General features: G+C 38.3%; 1 protein-coding gene across 1 annotated transcript in view; it reads left to right on the top strand.

The window, feature by feature from the left end:
* IPCEF1 (interaction protein for cytohesin exchange factors 1) overlaps positions 1-23,204 on the top strand; it is a 58,816-nt gene that overhangs the window by 19,223 nt on the left and 16,389 nt on the right. The window contains 5 exon segments of the mRNA XM_040551132.1: positions 371-540; positions 9,702-9,778; positions 12,484-12,555; positions 15,892-15,956; positions 19,135-19,223. Of these exon segments, the coding sequence (XP_040407066.1) occupies positions 371-540; positions 9,702-9,778; positions 12,484-12,555; positions 15,892-15,956; positions 19,135-19,223 (473 nt within the window).

Raw genomic sequence — 23,204 nt, forward strand, 5'->3', positions numbered from 1 at the left:
GCTGACTTAAATAGATGTATTGTTTTTCAGTGCAGCTATGTGAAGAGGAATATATGCATGCTTCTCTTAAAAGGATTCAAGGATATATTTTTAATTCACAAAATAATCTTGTGTATGGTTATCTAAATGATAATTAGTATCTGCATTATCTATAGCTTACTATTTTGTTTCTGCACATGAGAATGGCTTTCAAAGGCATGTGTTACTGTCACAGCCATTACAAAACGGAGTGAGTTCTAAGTATATTTTAAGATATGCTTGGATGACTTGTTAAGATCGCTAAGTAAGGTTGATATCTTTAATTGACAGCAACATCTTTCCTGGCAATGTACTTTTAAACAAGCAGAACACTGTATTTTTAATGGCACAGGGTTCTTCACAATGAGCCGACGGAGGATATCTTGTAAGGAGCTGGGGCAAGCCGATTGCCAAGGATGGCTCTACAAAAAGAAGGAAAAAGGAGCTTTCATTGGCAACAAATGGAAAAAGTTCTGGTGCGTGCTGAAGGAGTCATCGCTGTATTGGTACAGCAGTCAGCTGGTGAGTACAGCGTCCATCCAGCCCAGGGATGGATGAATGGCATTTGCTGGGACCGAGACTAGGGGAGCTGGGGTCACAGTTTAAATGCACCCTGGAGAAGTACTAATGACTGGCTTTATTTCTCAGCCCTGACATTTCTTGTAATTTGGAAAGTGTCTATTTGAATGTGAAACATGCAGAAAACTGTGTTTTCTAGTTCAGTAAGTACTTGTGAAATGTTAACTTGCAGTCTGCTCTGCCCTTTGAAGAGCTGCTCTTCACAGGCTCTGCTGGCATTTGAATCTGGTAAAGGTTTTGGGGGTCAGGCAGTTTGCTATCAAGGCTTGAAGCAGTACTGCTTCCTCACTTCTAATTTGCTAAAATTTTAGAACTCTCTCTCTCTGCTTCTTTCTTCATTCCCTTCCACACTAAGATTTATCTGTTTATTTGTTTGGTTTTGTTTGCCTCTCTTCCCTCTCCCTCCCCCCCCCCCCCCTTTTTTTTTTCTTTCTTTTTTTCCCCTGTTTGAAATGGTAGGATTGCAGGTATGTGCACTGGCACTTTGTGATGATTTATTCCTTGTTTGGCTGATGTCTCATCCATAGCATTGTGATTAAAGTCTCTCACGTTCTGCTGATTTTTAACTTCTGCTCTGATGAGTCAATGCAGAAAGTCAAATTTGCAAGAGGACACAGTGTTTTGAATTCAAGGTCCAGCTTTCTGTTCAGGGGATGAGCTTTCCTCAGGACAGCTGGCATAGATAGCATTCCTCTTCCTGACAATCCAACCCAAATAGCCTACTCCACTTACCGTGTGAGTGGGAAATACTCTGAGACAAAGAACAGCAGGTCCTGGATTTATGTAATCAATTGAAAAAAACTAGGAAGTAAAAACTGAAAAGGGGGGAAGAAATCATAGTGAGAAATTCAGAGTAACCCGGAATCCCCTTTGTAGATCACTGTGCTCTGCATCTGGCAACTTCACTCTGCAGATGTGCTACCTGGGTTTTTAATGGAAGGTTATGGCTGAGTGCAAAGAGCCAATGGTTCCTAGGGAAAAGCTGATTTTTATTACAGGCCGTTGCTACAGCAGAGAGAGTGTCTTGTGTGTCCTAGGAAGACTCTAACATAGTTATTCCCTTTACTCTCTTGCACTGCTATTTCTAAGAAAGCTTCTGTTGTATTATAATGATGCTGGCAAAGCCCAGAAACTGGCGCATGCAGAACATTAGGGGATGCTAACAACAACATCAGGTGAAACTGAACAGATTCAGTGTGGGATTGCAAATGGTCATCAGGATTCCTAAATGCAAATGTGTTGCTTGGAAATCAGGATGTCTCAAGCTCAGCAAAGGATGAAGATTAAAAAAACAAAACTGTCTTAATTATTAGAGCATTTGATGACAAATTAAATACAATTTGGATTTTATTCACAGGACTATTTTTATTGCAATAATCCTTGTTAAAGCTCTGCTGTCTCCTTCAAGTTACAAATAAAATTAAAAAAAAATATAAAAAAAATATTAAAATATAAATTAAACAAATTTGCTACGGGAAAATGGACTCTGTCAGTGATTGTAGTGATGAGAACAAAGAATAATGGTTTTAAATTAAAAGAGAGTATGTGAGTAGATTTAGATTAGATATAGGGAGGAAATTTGTTACTCTGAGGGAGGTGAAGCACTGGAATAACCTGCCAGAGAAGCTGTGGATGCCCCATCCCTGGAAATTCAAGACCAGGTTAAATGGGGCTTTGAGCAATCTGGTCTAGTGGTCCCTGCCCATGGCAGGGGGGTTGGAACTGCGTGGTCTTTAAGGTCTCTTACAACTCAAACTGTTCTATGATTCTATGAAACAAATCTTTGTTCTGATAAAGAGTTTATTCCCATTTTCTCTTCAGCTATGATTTTAACATCATAAAAACTGTAACAGACCTTTCTTAAATGACTTTTAAAAATGATATTAGATATTCTTTTTTGGCAAAAGTGAAAACAACTGTGCTGGTCATGGGTTGTGTTATTTTTTTTGTGGGGTTGTGGTAGCCTGATTTAGCTTCCTTTCAAAACCAAGTTAAGTACACACACATAAAAGTAAGAAAAGAAAAAAGAAGAGTAGAAAAATAGGAGAAAAAAAAGAGTGTTGTTTTCAATGCTTGCTGTAATTTTGCTTGAAAGACTTGGTCTGGTAGATACTCCTCAGTGGCGTTAATATCCTGCAAATCCATTGACCATTCTAAACCACTGCTTGTAGTTGTTCCTCTGGCGGCACTTGTTAAGAAAGTTAGCTCTGGATGGCTAGCAGGCATTTTAGACATGAGAATTGTTGGAAAAATTATTCTGAGGAGTAGTCAACCTGAGAAGAAACAAAATGAGGCAAGATAAGGGAAATTTTGCATTCTGGAGAATGGGGGGGATGGGGGGAGGAGAGAAGGTGCAAAGTTGTCCGCTTTTCTTACTTGCGTGGTCTGGCTAAAGTCCTCTCTCAGGATTCAGAGAAACCATGGTCATACAGATCCCAATGCTCCTATACAGCATTGCCATGTGAATGAGCTTGTCATTTTAGTCCATGCCTCCTTTCCTATTGTCATTGACTGCCCCAAAATAAACAAGGTTGAAGAACAGGTAGCAGTCTCATTCAGATTCATTCATATATTCTAAGAGTTCATACAGCTTCAAATACTTCTGGCACATATCAGTCCTGACTTCTCACCTATCACAGTACTTCTTGTAACGTGCTAGCTGGTAGAGCCTCTGTTGCTTTCTTCTGACTCCTCTACACTATTTATGTTAAAAATCTGAAGTTTCTTTGGACAATTAGAGTACAACTTCTGCATAAATTTAGATTCAGGTAACATTTTCAGAATCACAATAACTATAGGGTGTTGAAAGGAGGGGAGGTGTCCTTTGCTAAAATATGCTTGCTTAAAATGATGGACAGAAACATGTTTAGTACCACCCCTTGAGTTAGATCTGAGATGGATTTGACCAATTGTATTTTCACAGATATCTTCACCTTGGTATTTAGGAAAAAAATATCAGTAACATATTCACTGGCTTACTTGATATTTCTTTTTACTTCTTTACATGCCCTGGCTTTAATACTTCCGTCTTCAGTGGTGTTAATCCTTGGTCACAACAGGGCATCCAACGTGACAATTGAGTTTGGGTGTGTGTTGAAGGAGAAGGAGCCTTGCCTCTCCACACTTGAGATGTCCCATGATGGGCCTCTTAGAGGCCGAAGTGAAAGGCAGTGATGGAGGACGGGGGCCGAGGTCAAATGAACTGGGTTATGCTGACTGCTTGTAGCTCTGCCTGACTGGTTTCGTTCTTGTGAGAAAAAAGTATGTTTTGTTAGTGGCCGTGTAGAAAATGCAGTCAGCCAGACACTGGCAACTGTAACATAGCAACAGGGTGCTGGACCTAACCTTTTTTTTTTAGCAGAGCTGGAGAAAATAAGGAGTGGGTGGAATTTGTAACAACAAATGCGCATTATCCGGATTTGGGTAGGTAACCTCAGCTGACATCATGTTCTCGGTGAAGTCTGTATTGAGGCTGCTGCCTCCAAAGCTCTCGAAGTTTCTGTTGCTCAGGTTTAATTTGCCTTCAGGTCACTCCAGTTCTGGGTCTTTCACACCAGGCATATTGGAGGAAGCAAAGTAGGACTCTCGTTGACATTTGCAGACAATTGTTCCTTCAGTTTAGTGTAAAATACCTTGTGAAAGTAACAGCTCAAAAGGAAAAATAATAAAATACTGAGAATGGCCAGCAATCAGACACCTTAGCAGTCAAGCTTCTCACCTACTGAAAGCAAGCATGAGCAGATAATCAAATCCAAATTAGCTTTGAGTGGCTAGCTGAAGTATTGAGAGACAAAAGTTAGGGCACCTGTGGTCTCAGCACATTTGGACAGACTGCTCTGAAACATCTTCCCATATGTACTTGCTCTTTTTATGACACACGGATATCATATGAGGCAGGGAAACTTTTTTTTTGTAGCATGGACATTCCCCAGTCTGGGGAGGGAAAGCTGTTTGGAGGGGGGGGGGGGGGGGGGAAGAGGTTGGTTTTGCAATGGCAATAGAGAAAATTTCAGAAAATGAATTTGAGTAGTCAGACTTTCTGAGTTCATTCGGGATACCAAACTCTTGGAGAGTTGCTCTCTCAATGTTTGCTTCCCTCTTTTCACTACTGTTCTCCTTAGTCATGTGTCTTGAAATATGTTGAAGAGGACAGTGTGTGATCCTGCCATACCCTTACTGGTTTTAGTTCTTTCCTGCCCCTCATACCGAAACCTTTGAGGGAATCAGTACTTCTGCATATGAAGAGGGGTTCAGGGGGAAGATCGGCATGTATAATCCTGGGCTTCTGGCTCATCTTGTGCTTGTTGCAGCTATGTGAATAATGTTGTCTGGAAAGGACAGAGGGCTAAAAGCCTCTGTCTTGTTAGGCCTTTTGGATAGCTCGGTTGGTTTCAAAGTAATGTTGAAATACAGTTTTACAGGATGTGTTAATGATGGTTGTCATGGGGATTCAGCTGAAAAGAAATATAAGTATAAAATCAAAGGGTTTCAGGCTGTGATCTACTGTCACTATTTGTCTTTGTATTTTTTCCCTGCATTCACTGCATTTAAATTGGTCCTCACTCCAAGAGCTTTGCCAGGAACTGTATAATTGCAGTCTTTTAAAACAGGAATCTTTCACCTTTGAGTTATAGTAACTGCTTGCGCGCATGATATGAAGTCATTGATGTTGGCTGATTGTGTCAAGGGTTTCAGGAACCTCTGGTCTAATATGCTACACAAATTATTCACAGCTCTACAGGTCACCCCACTGGAGTACTTGTCAGAGAGAAAAAAAACAAACACACACACAGAAAAAACAAAACAAAACAAAACCACTAAATAGGCTTGAGGACTGAACTGCTCCTCCAGCATCCCTGAGGTCTTCTGCAGGTAGTGCTTAAACACTGTGATGAAGCCAGCAGGTGTAACTTGAGATGCAGAATGGAGCTGTCCTGCAATAACTGAATATTTTCACTTTACAGCACTATTTTTTAACCTTTCTGCATTATTACATCCACTTTAAATATTGAGAAAGGTCTATTAAATGATTTACTAAACCTGCTAAAGTTATAAAATTTGTACTGTATTTTGAGAGGCAAGCTAAAAAGGGCATTAGCCTTTTTTGTTGGGTTCCTTCAATATGTTTCATAAATATATTTGATTATTTTTGGACTAAAAGGTTTTGTATGTATGTGTGTGAAGTGGTTGTTTTCTTTTTGCCCTCTGCATTTGCAGAGACAGTTTTTATTATTGAAAATATTTTCCCATAATTGAGCATAGCAAAAAAAGTGTAGATTTGTATGTTAGTCTAACTTGTGTAAAAAAACACAAGATGTAGCAACTTATTCTTTTAACCATCCTGATTAAATAGGAAACAGGTCAAAGTCTCTGAGTTTTTAGGGCTATTTTACAGCATTGCACTAAAATCTTAAGGAAGCTTGAGTGAAATGGGGGAGTTAAATAATAGCATGTTTAAAATTACATTGGCAATAACATTTCAGAGAAAAGAAAATATTTAGGACTTCTATACATTTCTATTGTCTTAAAATGTCATTTTTATCCCAGTGATGACCAAAATGATTTCCATATGTTCTGTTCCTCATGTTTGTTTGGAATTCAGTTTGTTGACTGCAATGACACTCATAAGCTCATAATGTTTGGCTGTTAAGTTTTGTTTTCCTTTTTTTTTTTCCTTTCCTTTTTTCTGATACTAGAAAATGGAACTACATGTCCATCAAACACCTGTTTTCTATTACACAGATGGCACATCTGAGTTGCAACCAATATTGCATTAAAAACAACAAAAAGTTGTTCCTAAAATTCACACCATTATCTTCCTTCCTTTCACTTGTACATAAAATGAAACATTAAAATTTTCTTGTAAATGAATATGAAATCACTGACAGAAATAATGTAAAGACAGAATGTGATGCATTGAACATCATCTTCTACTAACTGGAACATGTCAGATACTGCATAAGATGAGATTTCTCTATAGTAAAACTGGTAAATGAAATCAAAGGCTACAGCTCTGTCTCCTTGAGAAATTTAGAGACTGTTCCTTTAATTTACATAGTCATGGAATATACTAGTCCTTCAAGTTTAAGTTCCATCTCTGCATGAGCTGGAGCACTCCAGGTGAGTGTCCCCATGCTGAGTAACAGCATACTGTTGATTCAGTGGCCCAACATAATCTGAATGCTCAAATGCTTGTATAAAGTATTTATCTAATGCTTGGTTTTAATCTCCTCATGATTGTCTGTGCAGCATCCTAAACAATTTACAGGATGCTGTCTTGCCATCTAGACTAGTGCACCAATAGTAAAACTGGCTGAGTGGTGATAGCATTCATAACATGTCAGTTCTTCCCCCCCTCCTCCTCCCCCCTCCCCGAACAAACAAAAAAACAAAAACTAGTCACCCAGTCTCCCACAGGATGGTTTATTGTGGGTGAGAAGGTGGTTCAATATATTCCTTTTCAAAGTGTCTTCTGGATCTCCTATTTTATTTGTGTTTTGTTGTTTATTTTATTTTTATACTGGACACTATTGATTGATACTACAGAGAAGCAACTAGCATTGTAGAAGTTTCTTATCCAACAGTGTGCAATAACAGCTTTGATACCACATTAACAGTTTTTTTAAGGTCAGTCTCTGGTGTTTATAGACTGATCTTGAGAATTTCAGTGTCCCTGCTGCACTTGGCCTAGTAAATGACCACTCTTTGTGGTACAGGAATGCAGGACAGTACATTTAGTATCTTCAGTACAATGCAGCCCATGAACAGAGCTCCTCATTTACTCATCTCTGTATACTTGCTGTACTATGAGGTAGAAATATTAGCTTAAGGTCTAATTGTTTGAAACATACATATTTTAAAAACAAACATTTTCTTTTTATCTTGTATTTTTTTAATCTTGTAATTATTTCTTTTTAATCAATTATTATTATGTCTCCATGATTTTAGTCTCACTAAATTCCAGTCTGTGGAATGGCAACAAAAGATCCCCAGACAGGCTCTGAACAAATCTGATAGGTACAAATATAAAAAGAGAAAGTTAAAAACCCACAATAACAAATAAACATTTTTCTGTACAAATGAAGCCACATTGCAAAATCAAAGATTTTTCAGCTCAGATGCTGATGAACATTACTGTTTCTCATGTACCAAAAGAAAATATTAAATAAATAAATCAATACCCCTTCCACTGCTTTTTTGGTCTTGGAGCAGGCAAAACCATTTACTGGTGAAGATGTAAAATATAAACCTCTGATTTGAATATTTAATGCATGTAAACTGGAGGAATAATGGTTATATTGTGATTTACCGTATACAAAAGAACATATGCAGAGGTGCAGGGAAGCCGCTCACTGAAATATCCTTTCTGTATCCATATTTCAGTTCTAAGAGATTTATACTTTCAAACATTAAAGCTCAAAGACTTGTCTTGATGAACATCTTTTTATAGTCTTTTCATATTCATGCATAATATAGCTTGAGATGCTGTCAGTCATCAATCTCCATTTATTCTCTGTCTTTGTAATTATTGTGTATATTTTACCTGCTTTAATTCAGTGTACATTTTCAGAATTGTAATATGGCCAGGGATAAGTCCTGGGAGCTGTAAATAATTGATTCAGGAATGAATGTTTTCTATATTTTGAAAAGTACATTTATCATTTTTTTCTGATGTTATATGCTACAGGCTTTTGCCTGCTTTATTGATCCTCTTAGGAGCAGTCCTAGTCTCTTGCAGCTGATCAGGTAAATGTAGATAGATATAGTAAAAGAAATGTTTCAGCTACAGGCAGGAAAAATGGGGATTTGGGGCCAACTGGTAACTTCAATATTGCTGAAGCCACTCTGGTACAGAGTCCAGCTGACCTGGAACAGAGATGTTACTGCTCAGTAAATGCCCTCCCTTACAGAAAGGGGCAACTGTGTCTAAATAGTTTACTTGAAATGTCTGCCTGGCTTTTGCTACCTCCTGAACCATGGCAGAGAATTTTTGGAGGGAGTGATTGCTGGGTGGTCAAAATCATCTGGGTCTGGTTCACACAGTCTGCCAATGCAGCTCATCTGCTTGGGAACATCCCCTGGCACTGATACCTTCCCACCTCCTGGAGTGGGAGCAGCCCCTGTTGCCTCTCTCTGCCTTGGTCATGTACAGGAGTAGATAGGTGACCTAACAAAATGGTCCATGTTACAATTACCCAGGGGAGACCCTCCTCCACCCTCCTTGGGTCATTTTGGTAACATTTGAATTCCTATTGCTACAGACATTTAGTTTTTGAATATGCATAGATCATTATATGTGTTGCTGTTAAGCATCTGTATAACAGACATGCATGCTGTATAATGGAACATATGCTTGCTTGTTTGAGCTTGCATGTAACAGACACACCAGAAATGGTGATATAACTCTTATTCCTTCCTCTTTAGTCACCCATCTCTTCTGGGTGGCTTCTGATTTTAGAGCTGTTTTTAGAGCTGTGGTTCAGTAGTTTCATTTTCCATGCTATGTGCACAAAGCTTGGCTGGTCTCTTTGTTGAACCAGGTTGTGTGATCATGGATGGCTGAAAAGGAATTGGGTTCCTCTACCTCCATGCTACTTTTAGTCCTTGTTTGGTCCAAACCTAAATTTTGCCCTTGACAATTTTAGACTGGACTTGACTTATGACTTAATCATGAATCTTAGAAAAAGATATTCTGATTTTAAAACAAATAAACAGCAACAACAAACAACTCTGAAGTGAGGAGGCAGGGGAATCTATCTCAGCACTCTTATATGAGCCGAGGATCTTTCCTTGTTCAGGTTCTGTGTTATTTGGAAGTTTACAACAAATCCTATGCTCACAATCTCTTGCTTACATAGATGGGAGTGTAAGCTCCTGAGCTTTCTTGCATCCAGGACTTGCACAAATAATAGCTTGTGTAGGAATAGTTCTTGTTTCCAAATATCAGCCAAAACTTTGGGTGTTAATGCGTCCCCATGGTGATGAGAATATATTTTACAGTATAAAAAAGCTGTCAAAAACAAGCACTTGTATGTTAAATAACGTTAAGCATTGGAGTCTGGTAGTTTACCAATTGGTTGATCTGAGCTGTTTATTCATTGCAGGCTGAAAAAGCAGAAGGATTTATCAGACTTCCAGACTTCAGTGTGGACCGAGCAACAGAATGCAAAAAAAGCAGTAAGTTTATCTCTTAGCCCTGGTTTTGCATGATATTTTTTTACAGTATTGCAAAGAATTGGATCTCAGTAGTGCCTGACAATGGAGCTGTGGGGAGCTCTTCTGTGTTGTATAAATAATGGGATTTTAAATGTGTTACTGAAAGAAAACCATACAGTAAATATGCTTTTGAAAATTCTCTGTCAGATGTCCTCTACTAAAACTGCAATTAAAAAGTAAATCAGTATGCTTTTTTTGTTTGTTTTGTTTTGTTTTTGGTCATTGCATTGATAAGTGTCAGTCTATCTTAGATGCCTTCTCTTGGGTGGTGAGTTCAACAGTGATGCAAGTAATGCTACTTCCCTTTCAGTTGGGACTATTCTTTAAACTGCTGTGGTGCAACTTAGAGCTGTACTTGGAGCCTCTGGTTGTGCAGGGAGTTAAAACCTTGTTTAGCAGAGTACACATCTAAAATATTCTCTCCAAACTCCATGTGCAGCATTGACTTCCAGCTGCTTCTGAGCACACTTCAAGGGTTTGGAGGAGTGTTGCTGCTATTCAAAGTTATAAACCTCAGCATGATTTTTATTTTGTCCCTCAAGAGAAAACCTTATTTGTTCTGTTTGCATGCTGTTCTTAGCCGTAGGAGTTCTTGAGATTAACTGTGCATTTGAATCCTCCAGAGAAAGAGGGGCAGAAATTTTGAATATGGGGAGCTCCAATTTGTTTTCTCAGAAGAATGGTGGTTGAGTCATTAAACACAGGACCAGGAGAAAATGTTGCCCTTCACTTCTGTAACTGTTGACTGTCTGTGACTGGGAGGAAAACACATGCTTGTCACTTACTGAATATGGGGTAAATTAGGAGAGGACTCTGTTGGTCAAAAGTAAAGTATGTCATCAACTTCTAAACCCCTGGAAGTGTGACTAATACCAGAAAGAGAGAGGAAAAAAAAAAAAAAGCTCTTGGTTTTAGGTTTTAATTGCTGCAGTTCATGATCGATAGTGACAAACTGGAAAGGGTATTCTTCTGGTTATAGTCATTACACATTGAGGATACTGTTGGAATTGCTTTTTTCATGTAAAGAAAGCACATTTCACTATAGGAAAGGTGCATGTAATTCAAAAGTAGCATTGTCTTAATGAGGTGACATACCATAGTCAGAACAGATCATGTACCAGTGGATATCTGCCAGTAAAATAAGAAAAGTTGATGACTTTTCTTTCATTCTGCATTTCCAGAATGTTTGAGTCGGCTATTTCAGTTTCCAGTGTCTTCCATCTTCCTTTGTTGTCGATGATTATTATTATTATTTATTTTAAATATAGACACAGTAGGCAGACAGAGATCACTGATGTTTACATATTTTTACATATTATAATTTTACATACTGCAATAAAGAATCAATTGGTTGGATTCACTGTCAATCATTTATGGCAGCTCCCACCTCTATGGACCCTGTTGTATTTTACTCAAGAGAGTCACTCTTGCACTTTGATAGAAGCTTGTGTGTTGTGGCAAAAGGATAAAGGACTATGGGTGGATTCCTGAGATATGGGAAGCTTGCTTCCTAAAGGAACTCAAACCTGTGTGTTCCCCCCTGATATGCCTGCTACAACTGTCAATGTATGCTTCCAAGTATGTTCAGTAGTTTGAACTACCAATGGTTGATATCATTGGAACAACATAAGTAAATTTCCCTTTTTCATTCCTCTTCTCCATTGGAAAAGACAGCTTCAAAACACTGTTAGTCTGCTAGAATGACATGTAAGAATATACGTTGGTTGGTATTTAGGTGAAAGTGTTTTTTCAAAGTTGATGTTTCCTTCTCAAGGCAGTGTTAAGAACAAGCACACTGGGTCAGACCAAAGCAGTCTAACCTTGTATCCTGCCTTCTAAAGTGGCCCAAAGTGGGTGCCTAGCAAAGATTAAAGAAGAAAAACATATAGTGCTATTTCCTTAAAATGTTCTTTCAGACTTCAAACAATTTACTGATGAAGCTTCCTGAGTTAGAAGTATGTCAGTGTATTTACTAACTTATGGTAGATTTCCACCAGTTTGAAATTATTAGGGCTGATTTAGCAGCACTCGTGAGGGTACCCCTAACATCCTGAGGTGGAGTTGCAGAACATAATTGTTGGCATGTCAAGACCTCCATTTTGTTTGTGTCAAACCTGCCACCTAATTGCCTCTTTGGTACCTCCTAAAACTTGTCATGGAAACGACAGTGAAGAATCAGTCCCTATTCACCTGTTGCATGCCACATGTGATTTTATTGTATTATATCTTCTTTTTACCATCAGTTCTCTATGCTGTGGGATCTTAGTCTGATTAATCACCCACAGAATCTGCCCCATACCTTGGGTCATCCCTGACACTTTCTTGAACCTCTTTCAAGTTTGTTTATTTTTCTGAGCTGGGGAGAAGAACGAAACTGCACACTGTTTTCAAGATGTGGGCACACAACAAACTTATGGGGTTGCAAAATGAAAAACTTAGTTTTATTCCTTTTTACATCCTTTTTTAATTCCTGTATTTTATATTCTCTGAATACTGTGTAGCCTCGGAAGAGCTAAAAATAATCTTGAGTTTTAAGGAACTAACTATATGGATGGATAAGCAGATCTGGATTATATAGTGGAGTGAATAAATATTTTAAATAATTAATTCAGCTATTTTTTCTTACATAACTAGTTGTCTTCATCTCTCTCTTATTTTATTTTCTTAAAGTGCTATTAAGATCAGCCACCCACAGATCAAGACATTTTATTTTGCGGCAGAAAATGTTCTGGAAATGAACACGTAAGTAGGGAGCGACTAGCCATGTTTCATCCTGTCTCACATCTGAGAACACCCTGAAAGTTCATTTTGCTGTTAAGCAGTTGTTGATGAAATTATTCTGGGTATTACCAAGTCTGTTTTTTTTTTCTTTTTTTTTTTTTTTTTTTTTTTTTTTTTTTTTTTTTTTTTTTTTTTTTTTTTTTTTTTTGTTTTTTTTTTTTTCTTTTTTTTTTTTCTTTTTTTCCCCTGATCATTAAGTAGAAGGAAACTACTGCTATTTATTCACTAATGAAAGTTGGAATCGGAATCTCATTATTAGTGCAATTCTGATACTAGTCTTCCTGAAATTTGTAGATATAAATCCCTTTTCATTACAAAAGTGAACTAGCAAGTTCATCACCGTGGGAGAAGTGAAGGAAGAAGGGAAAGGAGGGAAAAGCATTACATAGTTTTGTTCCAGAAATGATCTAGTATTTGAATATGATATTGCTTGCTTTCAGAATAGCATGTCAATTAACAAGGTGGGTTAGAGCGATATAAATAGCTGCTTTTTAAATCTAAGCAAGCATTTAATTCCCTGGCAAACTATACTGCAGTTAACAATTCTCATGCCAGGTTAGAAATTTTCTTTCCACGAATGTCTGTAGGAGCAATAATTCATTCATGCTTTTTTTTTTTTTTTCTTAAATGAAAAATAAAAATGGGTACTAATACTGCCATTTTAGAAATCATCAAGCTATCAGAAGTAGATATTACTTGCTATGGTCTATTGTCCAGTTTGGGCCTATTGTATATAGCTCATATTTTCTTTGTCTTTATTACTTCAGATTGCAGTCTGTTCACAATGCTATTGCATAAAAAGGCCAAAATTCAGATACAAAGCAATAAAATTTAAATGGGAAGAGAGCTCCTCTGATAGGTAATTCAAGATTTTAATCATGGCTGTACTAGTGACCTTTGTGTTTCTTCATAGAGCATTGACTGTTCTTCCCCTCTATAAGCAGGAGACCTCATAACTATTAACCACAACATGAAAGGAGAGATGCTGAGAATGTGTTAGACCTTCTGAAATGGCTATAGAGACAGAAATGTACTGTAGTACAGCAGTGTACATGCATAGATATTTACTCATAAATCTGTACTCTGTAGGTATATACATGTAAATATAGATGTAAAAATGTGTTGCCCTTTGTAACTTGGAGAAGTCCAGAGGCTGCTGGGGGAAGTAACCATCTATTTCTATAGGCTGCATTTCCTACAAGAGCTCCTCAGCACAGTAACAGGTTCTTGAGGCAGGTGGTCTGAGGACTGAGAATGGAGGACTGCTGGCCAGAAATACTTCTGTAGAGAAGTGACTGTGTCTGAGAGAGAGAGGAAAGGATGTAGGGGGAAGGTAAAGGAAAAAGTAGCTAATGGGGACATGTGAGTGTTAACAGCCAGTTTGGAGCCCAGCTGGAAATTCTCGTGTCTTAATGACACTTTGGAAATGTTTAGTCTCATGTGAGTGAGTGATTGAAATCTACACAGGTGTCCCAGCTCTTATACCCCAGAATGATTTTCTTCAAAATCCACTTCTGGAGTAAATTTCATTTTGGCTTAAAGCTAGGTAGCCTAGTGTTAGCAGCTTGCACTGTACTTCACTAGTCCTAATTCCTCGCTGTTGTAACTGATGATGTTTTGCTTGGCAAAGTATAAAATACATGCATTTAATACAGAAGTACACGCATACTCACGCATATGTCGAAACAGACTAAAAGACATCTGTTCGCTTGGCTCCAGTCCCACACATACATATGCGTGTGAGTGGTTCCACTGAACTCACTGGGGCATTCGTGTGTGTCGAGTTACTTGTGTGCATAAATACTTGATAGATCATGACCTTTTGCAACTCTTCATGCATATATATCTATTAAGTCAATGGTGGGTTTATTAGTATAGTCATTTGCTTCATTCATTTAGCATATATTTGCCATAATAGTGCACATATGAAAAGCAGATTTGTGCTGGCTAGCTCCATGAACTTACCTGGCCAAAATGTACTCAATTACTGGTGTCTGACCTTGTATTTAATGAATTCCTGGATTTCTTAGCAATTTTTTCTTTTGTTTAGGTTTTTTTTGAATCAAAAAAAATCATTCTCTTACAGTTAGCTGCTACAAGAATCATTAATCCACTCTTATAGAAATGGCACTTTTTTCCCTTTGTTATGTAGCTCTATTATTTATATGACAGTCTAAAATCCAGTTATGGTGCTACTGATCTAACAGACAAATTCCCATTGCTTCAGTAGAATTAAGATCCAACATGATGTTTTCTCTGAGTCATGAATCTTAATTCGTGACCTTCTTACATTCCTTATTTAGGCCTTGAGCTTTAATTTGAAAGGCTTGAGCTTTTTTAGTTCTTAGTTTCTTAAAACCTGGATAGATCTGAATGACTTATAAGCAAGCATAGTATACAAAAAAATATAGCCAGGGATTTTTTTTAACACTAGAAAATACAGCTACCTAGGAAGAGAAATAAATTTAAAGATAAAGAAAAAAAGGAAAAAAGGAAAAAAGAAAAAAGAAAACCAAAACCAGAAAAAACAACCCACAGTTAATAGCTTAAAGCAACACAGGAAGTGAGACTTACTAAAAACAAAGTAATAGGGAGTTGAACAAAGCAGTATGTGATGGTCAGAAAGTCTAGTTTTAAATGGTTTAGATTCTTAGGCTGTGCAATGATAGCTTTGGCTAGGGCAGCTGACATCATCTTGTATGGCTCCTATGCCTTTTGCTTTACCATGGGTGAAATATAACACCTCAACAGTGGGACTAAGCCAGTGACATTGTGTTATAGCACTAATACTTGTCTTCCAGAAATGCAACTCTTTCTTCATCAGTAGTGGTGTTTTTTTTTTTTTTTTTTTTCTTTTTTTTCCAATTTCAGGAAGAAAATGTCCCAAGCAACTAGTCCTGCTCACCACATACGGTCTGAGAAGAGCATAAGGGCTATAAAACTGGGACTGTGAACAGCTTGCTGTTGTACCTGATGGACAGTGGTTCAGAAATCCACGCACAGAAAAATAAAGTTCTAGGTAGTCTACTGCATATTACAAAGTGGGCCTGTGAGCTGTTCAGTGCATTTCTCCTATTGGCAACTGAGCCCTCCACAGTTGTTACAAGGAATGGGAATGTTAGCATCCAGGTAACTGGTGCCTTTCTAGAAAATTCTCTGAGATATAGAAACTGACATTCAGACTTGGGGTTAAAGAAAACAGTCGTGGTAATGCGGAACACATCTGAAAAGTGAGAAACTGTGTCAAAACAGCATGCAAGTATTGTTAATGATGTATTCTCTCTGTTCTGAACATAGGTGGCTAAGCAAGCTGGGGATGGCTGTAGACCCTCAGGCACCCAATGGGAAGATGAAGAAGGTATGTTTCTAATCTTGGTTTTAGTGTGTAACTACAGAATGTCCTTCACAGTTTTTGACGGGCCAAATTTTTGTCAGATCTTTCCTTTCTTTCAAATTGTCACCTTGGGTCTGTCTGCCTGTTGAGCTCAGCAACACCACACTGGCACAGCACAAAGTAGCCATAGTGAAAGATATGCTGGTGAGATGTAGCGTCACTGAAAGATGCTTGCTGTTCTTGCGAGTGATGGGTAACTACCATCTGGCAGTTTGCTGGCTTGCTAAGCCTACAAAGAACATAAAGAAACATCTGTGCTACTCTGGGTTTAGAGCTGGTAAGGTATATGAGAGCAATTGTGCAAAATTTCTAGCTTGGCCACATCTTGTGCAATGTAGATCTGTCCCTCATATCTTCTCCATTTCTGGGGATTTCAACAGCAGCAATAGTTGTTGGTGGTGGTTGTACTGAAGTCTACGATTTTCTTCACAGTCAAGCCCAAAAGTTAATTGTGGAATGAATAATTTTTAAAGTTCCATAGCAATTTATTTATTGTTTTAATTTGTACGATGACATCAGTACTTTTTGGTGGGAGGATACCTGCAGTCAAATCATGAATCTAGGTAGATAGAGAACAAAGAAAGTCCCTTGTTGGAGTCCTTGTTAAAGCTGCTGTGTGAGGATGTGCACATTGGGAACTGATTTAAAATGAGAAGTGCTGTGGGTAGTATTGTGTTAGCAAACCAGGGGCGGACTCTGACCTAAGGAATATATCTTCTTCCGGCTTTTGACCCTCCTTATTTTTGTTTGTTTGTTTGTTTTGTTTGAGAACAGGTTGTGAAGGAACAGGCATTATGAAGAAGAAAGTGGTGTTTAGAGTAATATGAATCATGCTTAGGTGATGCAGCCTATTTTGTCTAAGCACTGAAATGCCCCTCCGTACATTCCTTCTACTATTTCCCAGAATGAGGTTGTGGTTTATGTCCAGGCTTCAGACTTGTAGTGATGTTATTGATTTGCCTCATCTAGCTCTATTTTTACTCTGCTATAAGAAGCAGCTTTGTACTGATAAACACAGATACCACTGATTTCTGGTCACACAGCAAAACTCATAATTTTATTTGTTCTCAATTCATGGCTCCTATTTTGTTCTTGTCAGGAGACTTTATAATTCTTATACCCCTGCACTCTACCAAAATGTTTTTGTCCGCTTTGAACTGAATTTTGCATAAAATACAATCTGTGATAATTAGTATAAGGGGCTGTATTCAGTATCATATTGCACAGCAAGGCCTGCATAGATAATTGCACTTGGGGAGGAGGTATCCAAACATTGTCCATGCAAATGAAGAGATTGTTTGATGGTGAAAGTGATCAAAGTACTATACAGAAAAACAAACATTTTTTTTTTAAAGCCTTAGAAACTGTAGTGGATTGGTTGCATTGGCTGAGTTGATAGCTATAAAACTTGACACAAAATTATGACCGACTAATATTAATAAAAACAAAACACAGCAGAAAGATTACAAAATAATTTATCAAAAACTTCTGCAGCAGATTATCTAATTATCCTGGAATGAACATAACATAGCCAAGATTTCTTCAGTTTTTGAAGCTGGTGGGCCATCTCCCCTTAAAGAAAAGGGGCTCTGATTTGGGTGATCAAACACCTGTTTCTTTCCATGTGTTTTGTCACACGTGCTCCAGCATCTGTCATGAGTGGGGTTCAGAGCCCCATTGATACCCCTGTGTGGATGTGCTCTTGCAGAAGCACTGCTACATCCTGCATCTCAAAAAATGCTGCCATTACTGACAGTCACTTCTGCTCCCAGCAACCTGATTTTCCCCTCTTTCACATATTGTAACTCTTCAGGAGGGTCTTTAGTGTATCAGAAACAGCTGTTTTGTTTTGTTTGTTTGTTTTGTTTTGTTTTCCCATTTCTTCTGCATGCCTGAAAGGGGAGCATAGAAAAATAAGCTCTTTACCAAGAGTAATTCAAGAATGCATTCACAGAGCTTTAGAATTTGATATGGGCTGTACTGCAGCCAGTCCTCAGTGCTAAGATATGCCAGCAAGTATTTTCAGTAAACAGAATTGCAGCTATGCTATTAAAAATCCTATAGTTCTGCAAAGAGTACTGGGAGAAAACTTCACTTTGTTAACATCTTAGAAATCTCTCCCTTGTATAAAATTGCTCTCCTACAACATTTTTTTTCCTTTCTCCTCTTGCACTGTGGTTATTAACCCGCCAAAATTACATGCATGAAAAGTAAGTGTGCCAGTATTAATTTAGTTAACAGACGTGGTAATCACAGCCGATTGGATAATAATGTGGGTCTGGAAAGCTGGTACATGCTGGGATATTTAAAGGGAAGTGATCTGGTCCATTATTTATAACCAGACCCCGAGAATATGATCCAGCAACTTGCTGCCTCCCCGTGTGTCTCATTTTATCAATGATTAGCACTTCATGTAATCCATTGTTAAAAAGCATCTGAGAAGTGTTGGAAAATACCTCCACCTGCTACACATGTAGTTAAATAATGTGCCTGCCTCTCTACCTCCAAAGAGATACTGGGGCTCTATCACCTTGCTTTTTACTTGAAAAGAAAAAGATGAGTAGGGTGTATAGTCGTAGAGTCCCGTGTCTATGTTTATTGCTAGCTCAGCAAGTGTACCCCTGTGCCATGAGGCATGCTGGTGTGAGCTACCGTGTGGTGACAGAAGTCCCCTGAGGGTGCTTTATGGTTTTCAAAGCACCATAAGAGCAATCTTTTTTTTTTGAAAATCATAGCCAAAGCCTGTTGCCAACTTCAAGACTACTTGCTGGTTACAGAGACTATGGGACAGCATCGGCTACTTGCAACAGGTCTCCCTAAATTATGCACAGGTGATGCAGCCTTTCTTTTAAAGGTTTTTAAGGAAGGAAGAAGAACCCAAATTTATTCGTGAGGCTATCTACTGCACTGCCACCTAGTGTTTTTTTGTTTGTTTTGTTTTTACTTAAATGAATAATTAAAGAGAAGGCTGCTATGAAGCAATGGAGTATTACCATAAGTGGGTTAATTTTCAGTGTCATAGACACTGGCATGTTACAATATGGTCCTCAGACCTCTTGGTGACCTTCGATGACCACAGTACCGTGAGGAATAAATGAATGTTGTTTTAACACCTTGTTTTTGCTCATTTTCCATGTCTGCCTCAGAATGCTATAGTGAAAGTGAACACGATGATCCAGAAATAACAGACACGCCACCTCCCCCCTACATGGCCCAGTCACAACCTCCTCAGTTGGTAAGTGTTACTCTAATTAGCTTTATTTGATAGCTGGTTGGAACAAATCTTTCTCCAGGTGGTGGGCCATTGGCTAATAACCTAAACCAGAGGCTGGAGACATCCACTCTGTGTGTCTGAGATGTGGATGCACCAGCTGTGACGGTCCCTGCCCTGTGATGTTCCCTGCAGTTATTGTTGCCTGTGCTGTTAAGAGCTGTACACTAATAATGTCTCCTTCTGAAGGAGGCATATTTACTTTGTTTGGGAAAGAAAGGTGTCGCTTTACCTCATACATGTGATGAGTCTTTTCGTCATGAGATTTTTAACACACTACTGTAACCTAGTTTTTCACAATATTCTTCTTCCCATTTTTTTTTTTTTAAATCCAATCCAAAATCTTCTTTCTTTTTGTGACCCTGGTAACATCATCCAACAGATTTGCATTTATTTACTCAAGTGAGCTGTTCTTAAGTCTGCTGAATTTGAAGCTGCTTTTGTGCCAGTGAGGAGAAGTGAAGAGAAAGAGGCATCTTCTAACAGTAATAAAATCAGTTATTTTCCTGTACCTCTGAGAAAGAGATTATAAAAAAGAAAGCAGCCATCCTCCCTAAATTTGCTCTGTTTTTCTCCCTTGCTGTGAAACATTTGTCCAGAATATTCCCTCCTGCCTAGCTTCTTTGCATAAATTAGAATAAGTTGTATGCACCCTCATCTGTCTAATATTGCCTCTCCTATTTAATAGCCACTTATTGCCCTATTAATCTTGTTTTACTATTGATGTTCTTCACGGTGATCTCATCTCCACTTATATGCACTTCAAGGTACGAGGTTTACCTAATTCTGTGTTTGGAAATGAGTAATCCAGTTGGGGATGGTAATACAGCTGAAATATGAAATCCTGAGTTCAAGCCTTTCCCTTTCCTAGCTGAAAGTTAATATCTAGTGGTATGCAGTAATATGCTTGTTGCCAAATTATCTTATTACATCTCATGGTTGAATAAAAATGCAACAACTACTTTGTTGGTGTGACCCAGGCTCCTGTACTGACGCCTTGAAATGACATCCAATAACTGGGGTGGTCAGATAGGCAGTGAAGCAGGAACAAATTTGAAAAATATAGATGAGCTGGAGCAGCTTGCATGGTCACAGTCAATAATAAAGGAGATGTCATGCACAGAGCTGCCTGTCCAGCAATCTTTAATTAGCTCACATAAAGCTGGGAACGTATGTCTCGCTGTCACCTATTTGCCTCTGCCTGTTTCAGTCAGATAAGTCGGTCTTCACTTCCTCTCCTAAAACAGTTGTGCAGCATTAATCACCGTGAAACAACCCACCTGGCACTCAGGGGATGCGTGGCGTTCACTGCTGTATAAAATGGGATTTTTTATTGCCTGTATTAACTGAAAGTTAAATGTGGCCAAGTGGCTATAAATATTGGAGAAAATAGAAACCTTGACAATACATCTCCAGGAGTTATTCTGGGCCGAAGGCCGATAATGAAGCGTCTTGAATTTTATGCCTCAGTGGCTTGCCTTTAAGAGGCGGTAGATGTCTTTCCCGTCTGCTCACCTCTGAGCAAATGCCGGCATTTTTCCAGATGATGAGTTTTAAACAGGTGTTATTTTTTTTTAGTTTTCTGTTTTTCTGGCTTCCTGCTGCTTGTCAGCCTGTTGCTGCAGAGGCGATCTCCGGTTGTCTTCATCCCATATGCTCTTCTTGAGTGCTGGCCTCAATGTTTTAGCAGGGACACGTGGGATGCAGGGAAAAGTGCAGGTGCTGAGAGGTCTTGTTTCCTCAGCCTCTCCTGTTGAAGGTTGTCTTCCCTCAAGCCTCTACCTCTATCTGCAGATTTCCCTTCTCCTCACCTCCATCTAAAAATCCCTTCCCCATGGACAAAGGTTAGTGTCTCCTCAGCAAATTAATCAACTTTTTACCTCAAGAGCTGCCACTGGAAAAAGCTCCAGCTGCCACTGCTCTGCCCTATGCTCAGATTGCTCATGTGGTGGGTAGGGAGCTGTTAGGCACTGTCAGAGCTGCATTTAACTACAAATCAGAGTCTTCTTTTAACTATCTGATATACTCCCCCCACTCCCTTCAGATAATTACTGGAGGAAGAAAACCTCTGGAAAGACTATGGAAGCACTGTGTTTACTGGGAAGCGAATTCTAGGAGTGGAGCTCTTGTTTGTTTCAGGGAAGAATGGTTAAATGTTGCTTACTGTCTGTTCATTTGCTGTGGAGTTTTTGAACCAAATTATGAGGACCCAAACAAGTGATGGGTTTGGGTTGGTACTGTGGGCGTACACCTTGTTTGGATGGCCTGCTTGAATCTTTTTCAACTTCTCCAATTGCTACCCAGACCACTATCAATGAGGAATGCCACAGGGACTTAGCTGGGGTTTATTTATTTTTATTTTTATTTTTATTTTATTTTTATTTTTATTTTTATTTTTTATTATTTTTAAGTTGTACTATCATCTCCCAAGTGCCAAAGGCATTTTCCAAAATAGAAATTTAGAATCTATGGACGTCTTGGAAAACCAAATATATGCTGGCTAGCAGGAAGGCCTCCACACTTGAAATCAACACCAGATTGGAAAATATTAGTCTGGAAACTAACAGCCACCCAAGTGCAGTCTCTGTTACATGTTAGAGCAGCAAACATTTTGCTGTAATTCTTGCACAAAGTTTCAGTTGCTCTGCTGACCCAGATTGTTTTGGAACTTGAAAAGCAAGAGTAGTGATTATGAGATTTCTATGTTTATGAGTGCTTGTGGGTATTGTTGAAGAAAAAGCAAGTGAAGAACAAATAAGTTTTGACATCTGTAGGACAAAAGCTTAACTGACCATCTGCATTCATTTCTCCACATGTGAATAGATTTATTACTCAAAAATCAACAGCTATATTGAGTTAATAGATTGCAGCAATCCCAAAAGAGCAGTTGAGGTGTTTTGTGGTGATAATTTTTTCTCTGAAAAATGCCTAGAGACTCATTGATCTCCAATGGAATCCTTATGATCTCCTAGCCCAAGCATCTACTTTTTAAAATGTCCCCAAATAGAGATTTATTGTTATGTACATGAATGCAAAACTTCCAAAGGAACCACTCTAGTACTTTAGGTAAACATTTGTCATGCCAAGAAAAAATATTTTCATATGTAGAGAAAGAGAAATACATTCTGGCAGTCTGCTTCATTCTCACCCAAATTTTTTATTCATTGCAAAATGAAAATAAAAACAAAAATATATTCCACTCAGTGAGGTACAGTTTTCATGTCAGCAGCACTTTCTTTTTATGGACAAATGCCAGAAAAATAGAGGTGAGATGTAACATCTTCCTCTCAAGTCTTTAAATAATTGAAATTAGACCATCAGCAACGTGAGCAACAGCTTTCACTTTTTTTTTTTTTTTTTTTTTTTTTTAGTTTTTCTGTTTGTCTGTACAAACACTTCAACAATTTGTCTTTGTTATATGATATCTTAGACAGATAAACTGCTTTAGGTCACCTGTATTCCCAAGGGCTTTTTTGTTATTCACACATATAGTTTATGGCAGCATCACCTTGTCCTTTGCTTTAGGGCGAATTTGTAAAGGTTTCATTTTTAAAAACAAATATGCACCTAGAACACAATGTTGTACTTGTAACACGGGTATAAATAAGGTCCGGTCCTGCAGTGTTTGTAACAGTCTTGGAGGAATGACTTTGAAAATTTACAAAAATGAAGAAAGTGCTGCAAACAAATGGTGACCCACAGTCTCCTCATCTTATGAACTAATTAGTAGTTGCTGGATTAGAAACACAGGAAGGCAATCTTACATTTCTTAATGTAAAAGGGAAGTAGTATTACAGTAACACTGAATTGCAGAAGTTTGTACAGCATAATCCAAAAAATTGTCACTCTTGTTTTAGTTTATATGAATACATTTTCATTCTAGTTTACCAGTGGATTATTAATAGGTATTCCAGGCTAGTCTCTCTTTTGTGTTTGGAGCTCCTC

Source organism: Cygnus olor, chromosome 3, assembly GCF_009769625.2.
Source record: "Cygnus olor isolate bCygOlo1 chromosome 3, bCygOlo1.pri.v2, whole genome shotgun sequence".
Classification (NCBI taxonomy): Eukaryota; Metazoa; Chordata; class Aves; order Anseriformes; family Anatidae; genus Cygnus; species Cygnus olor.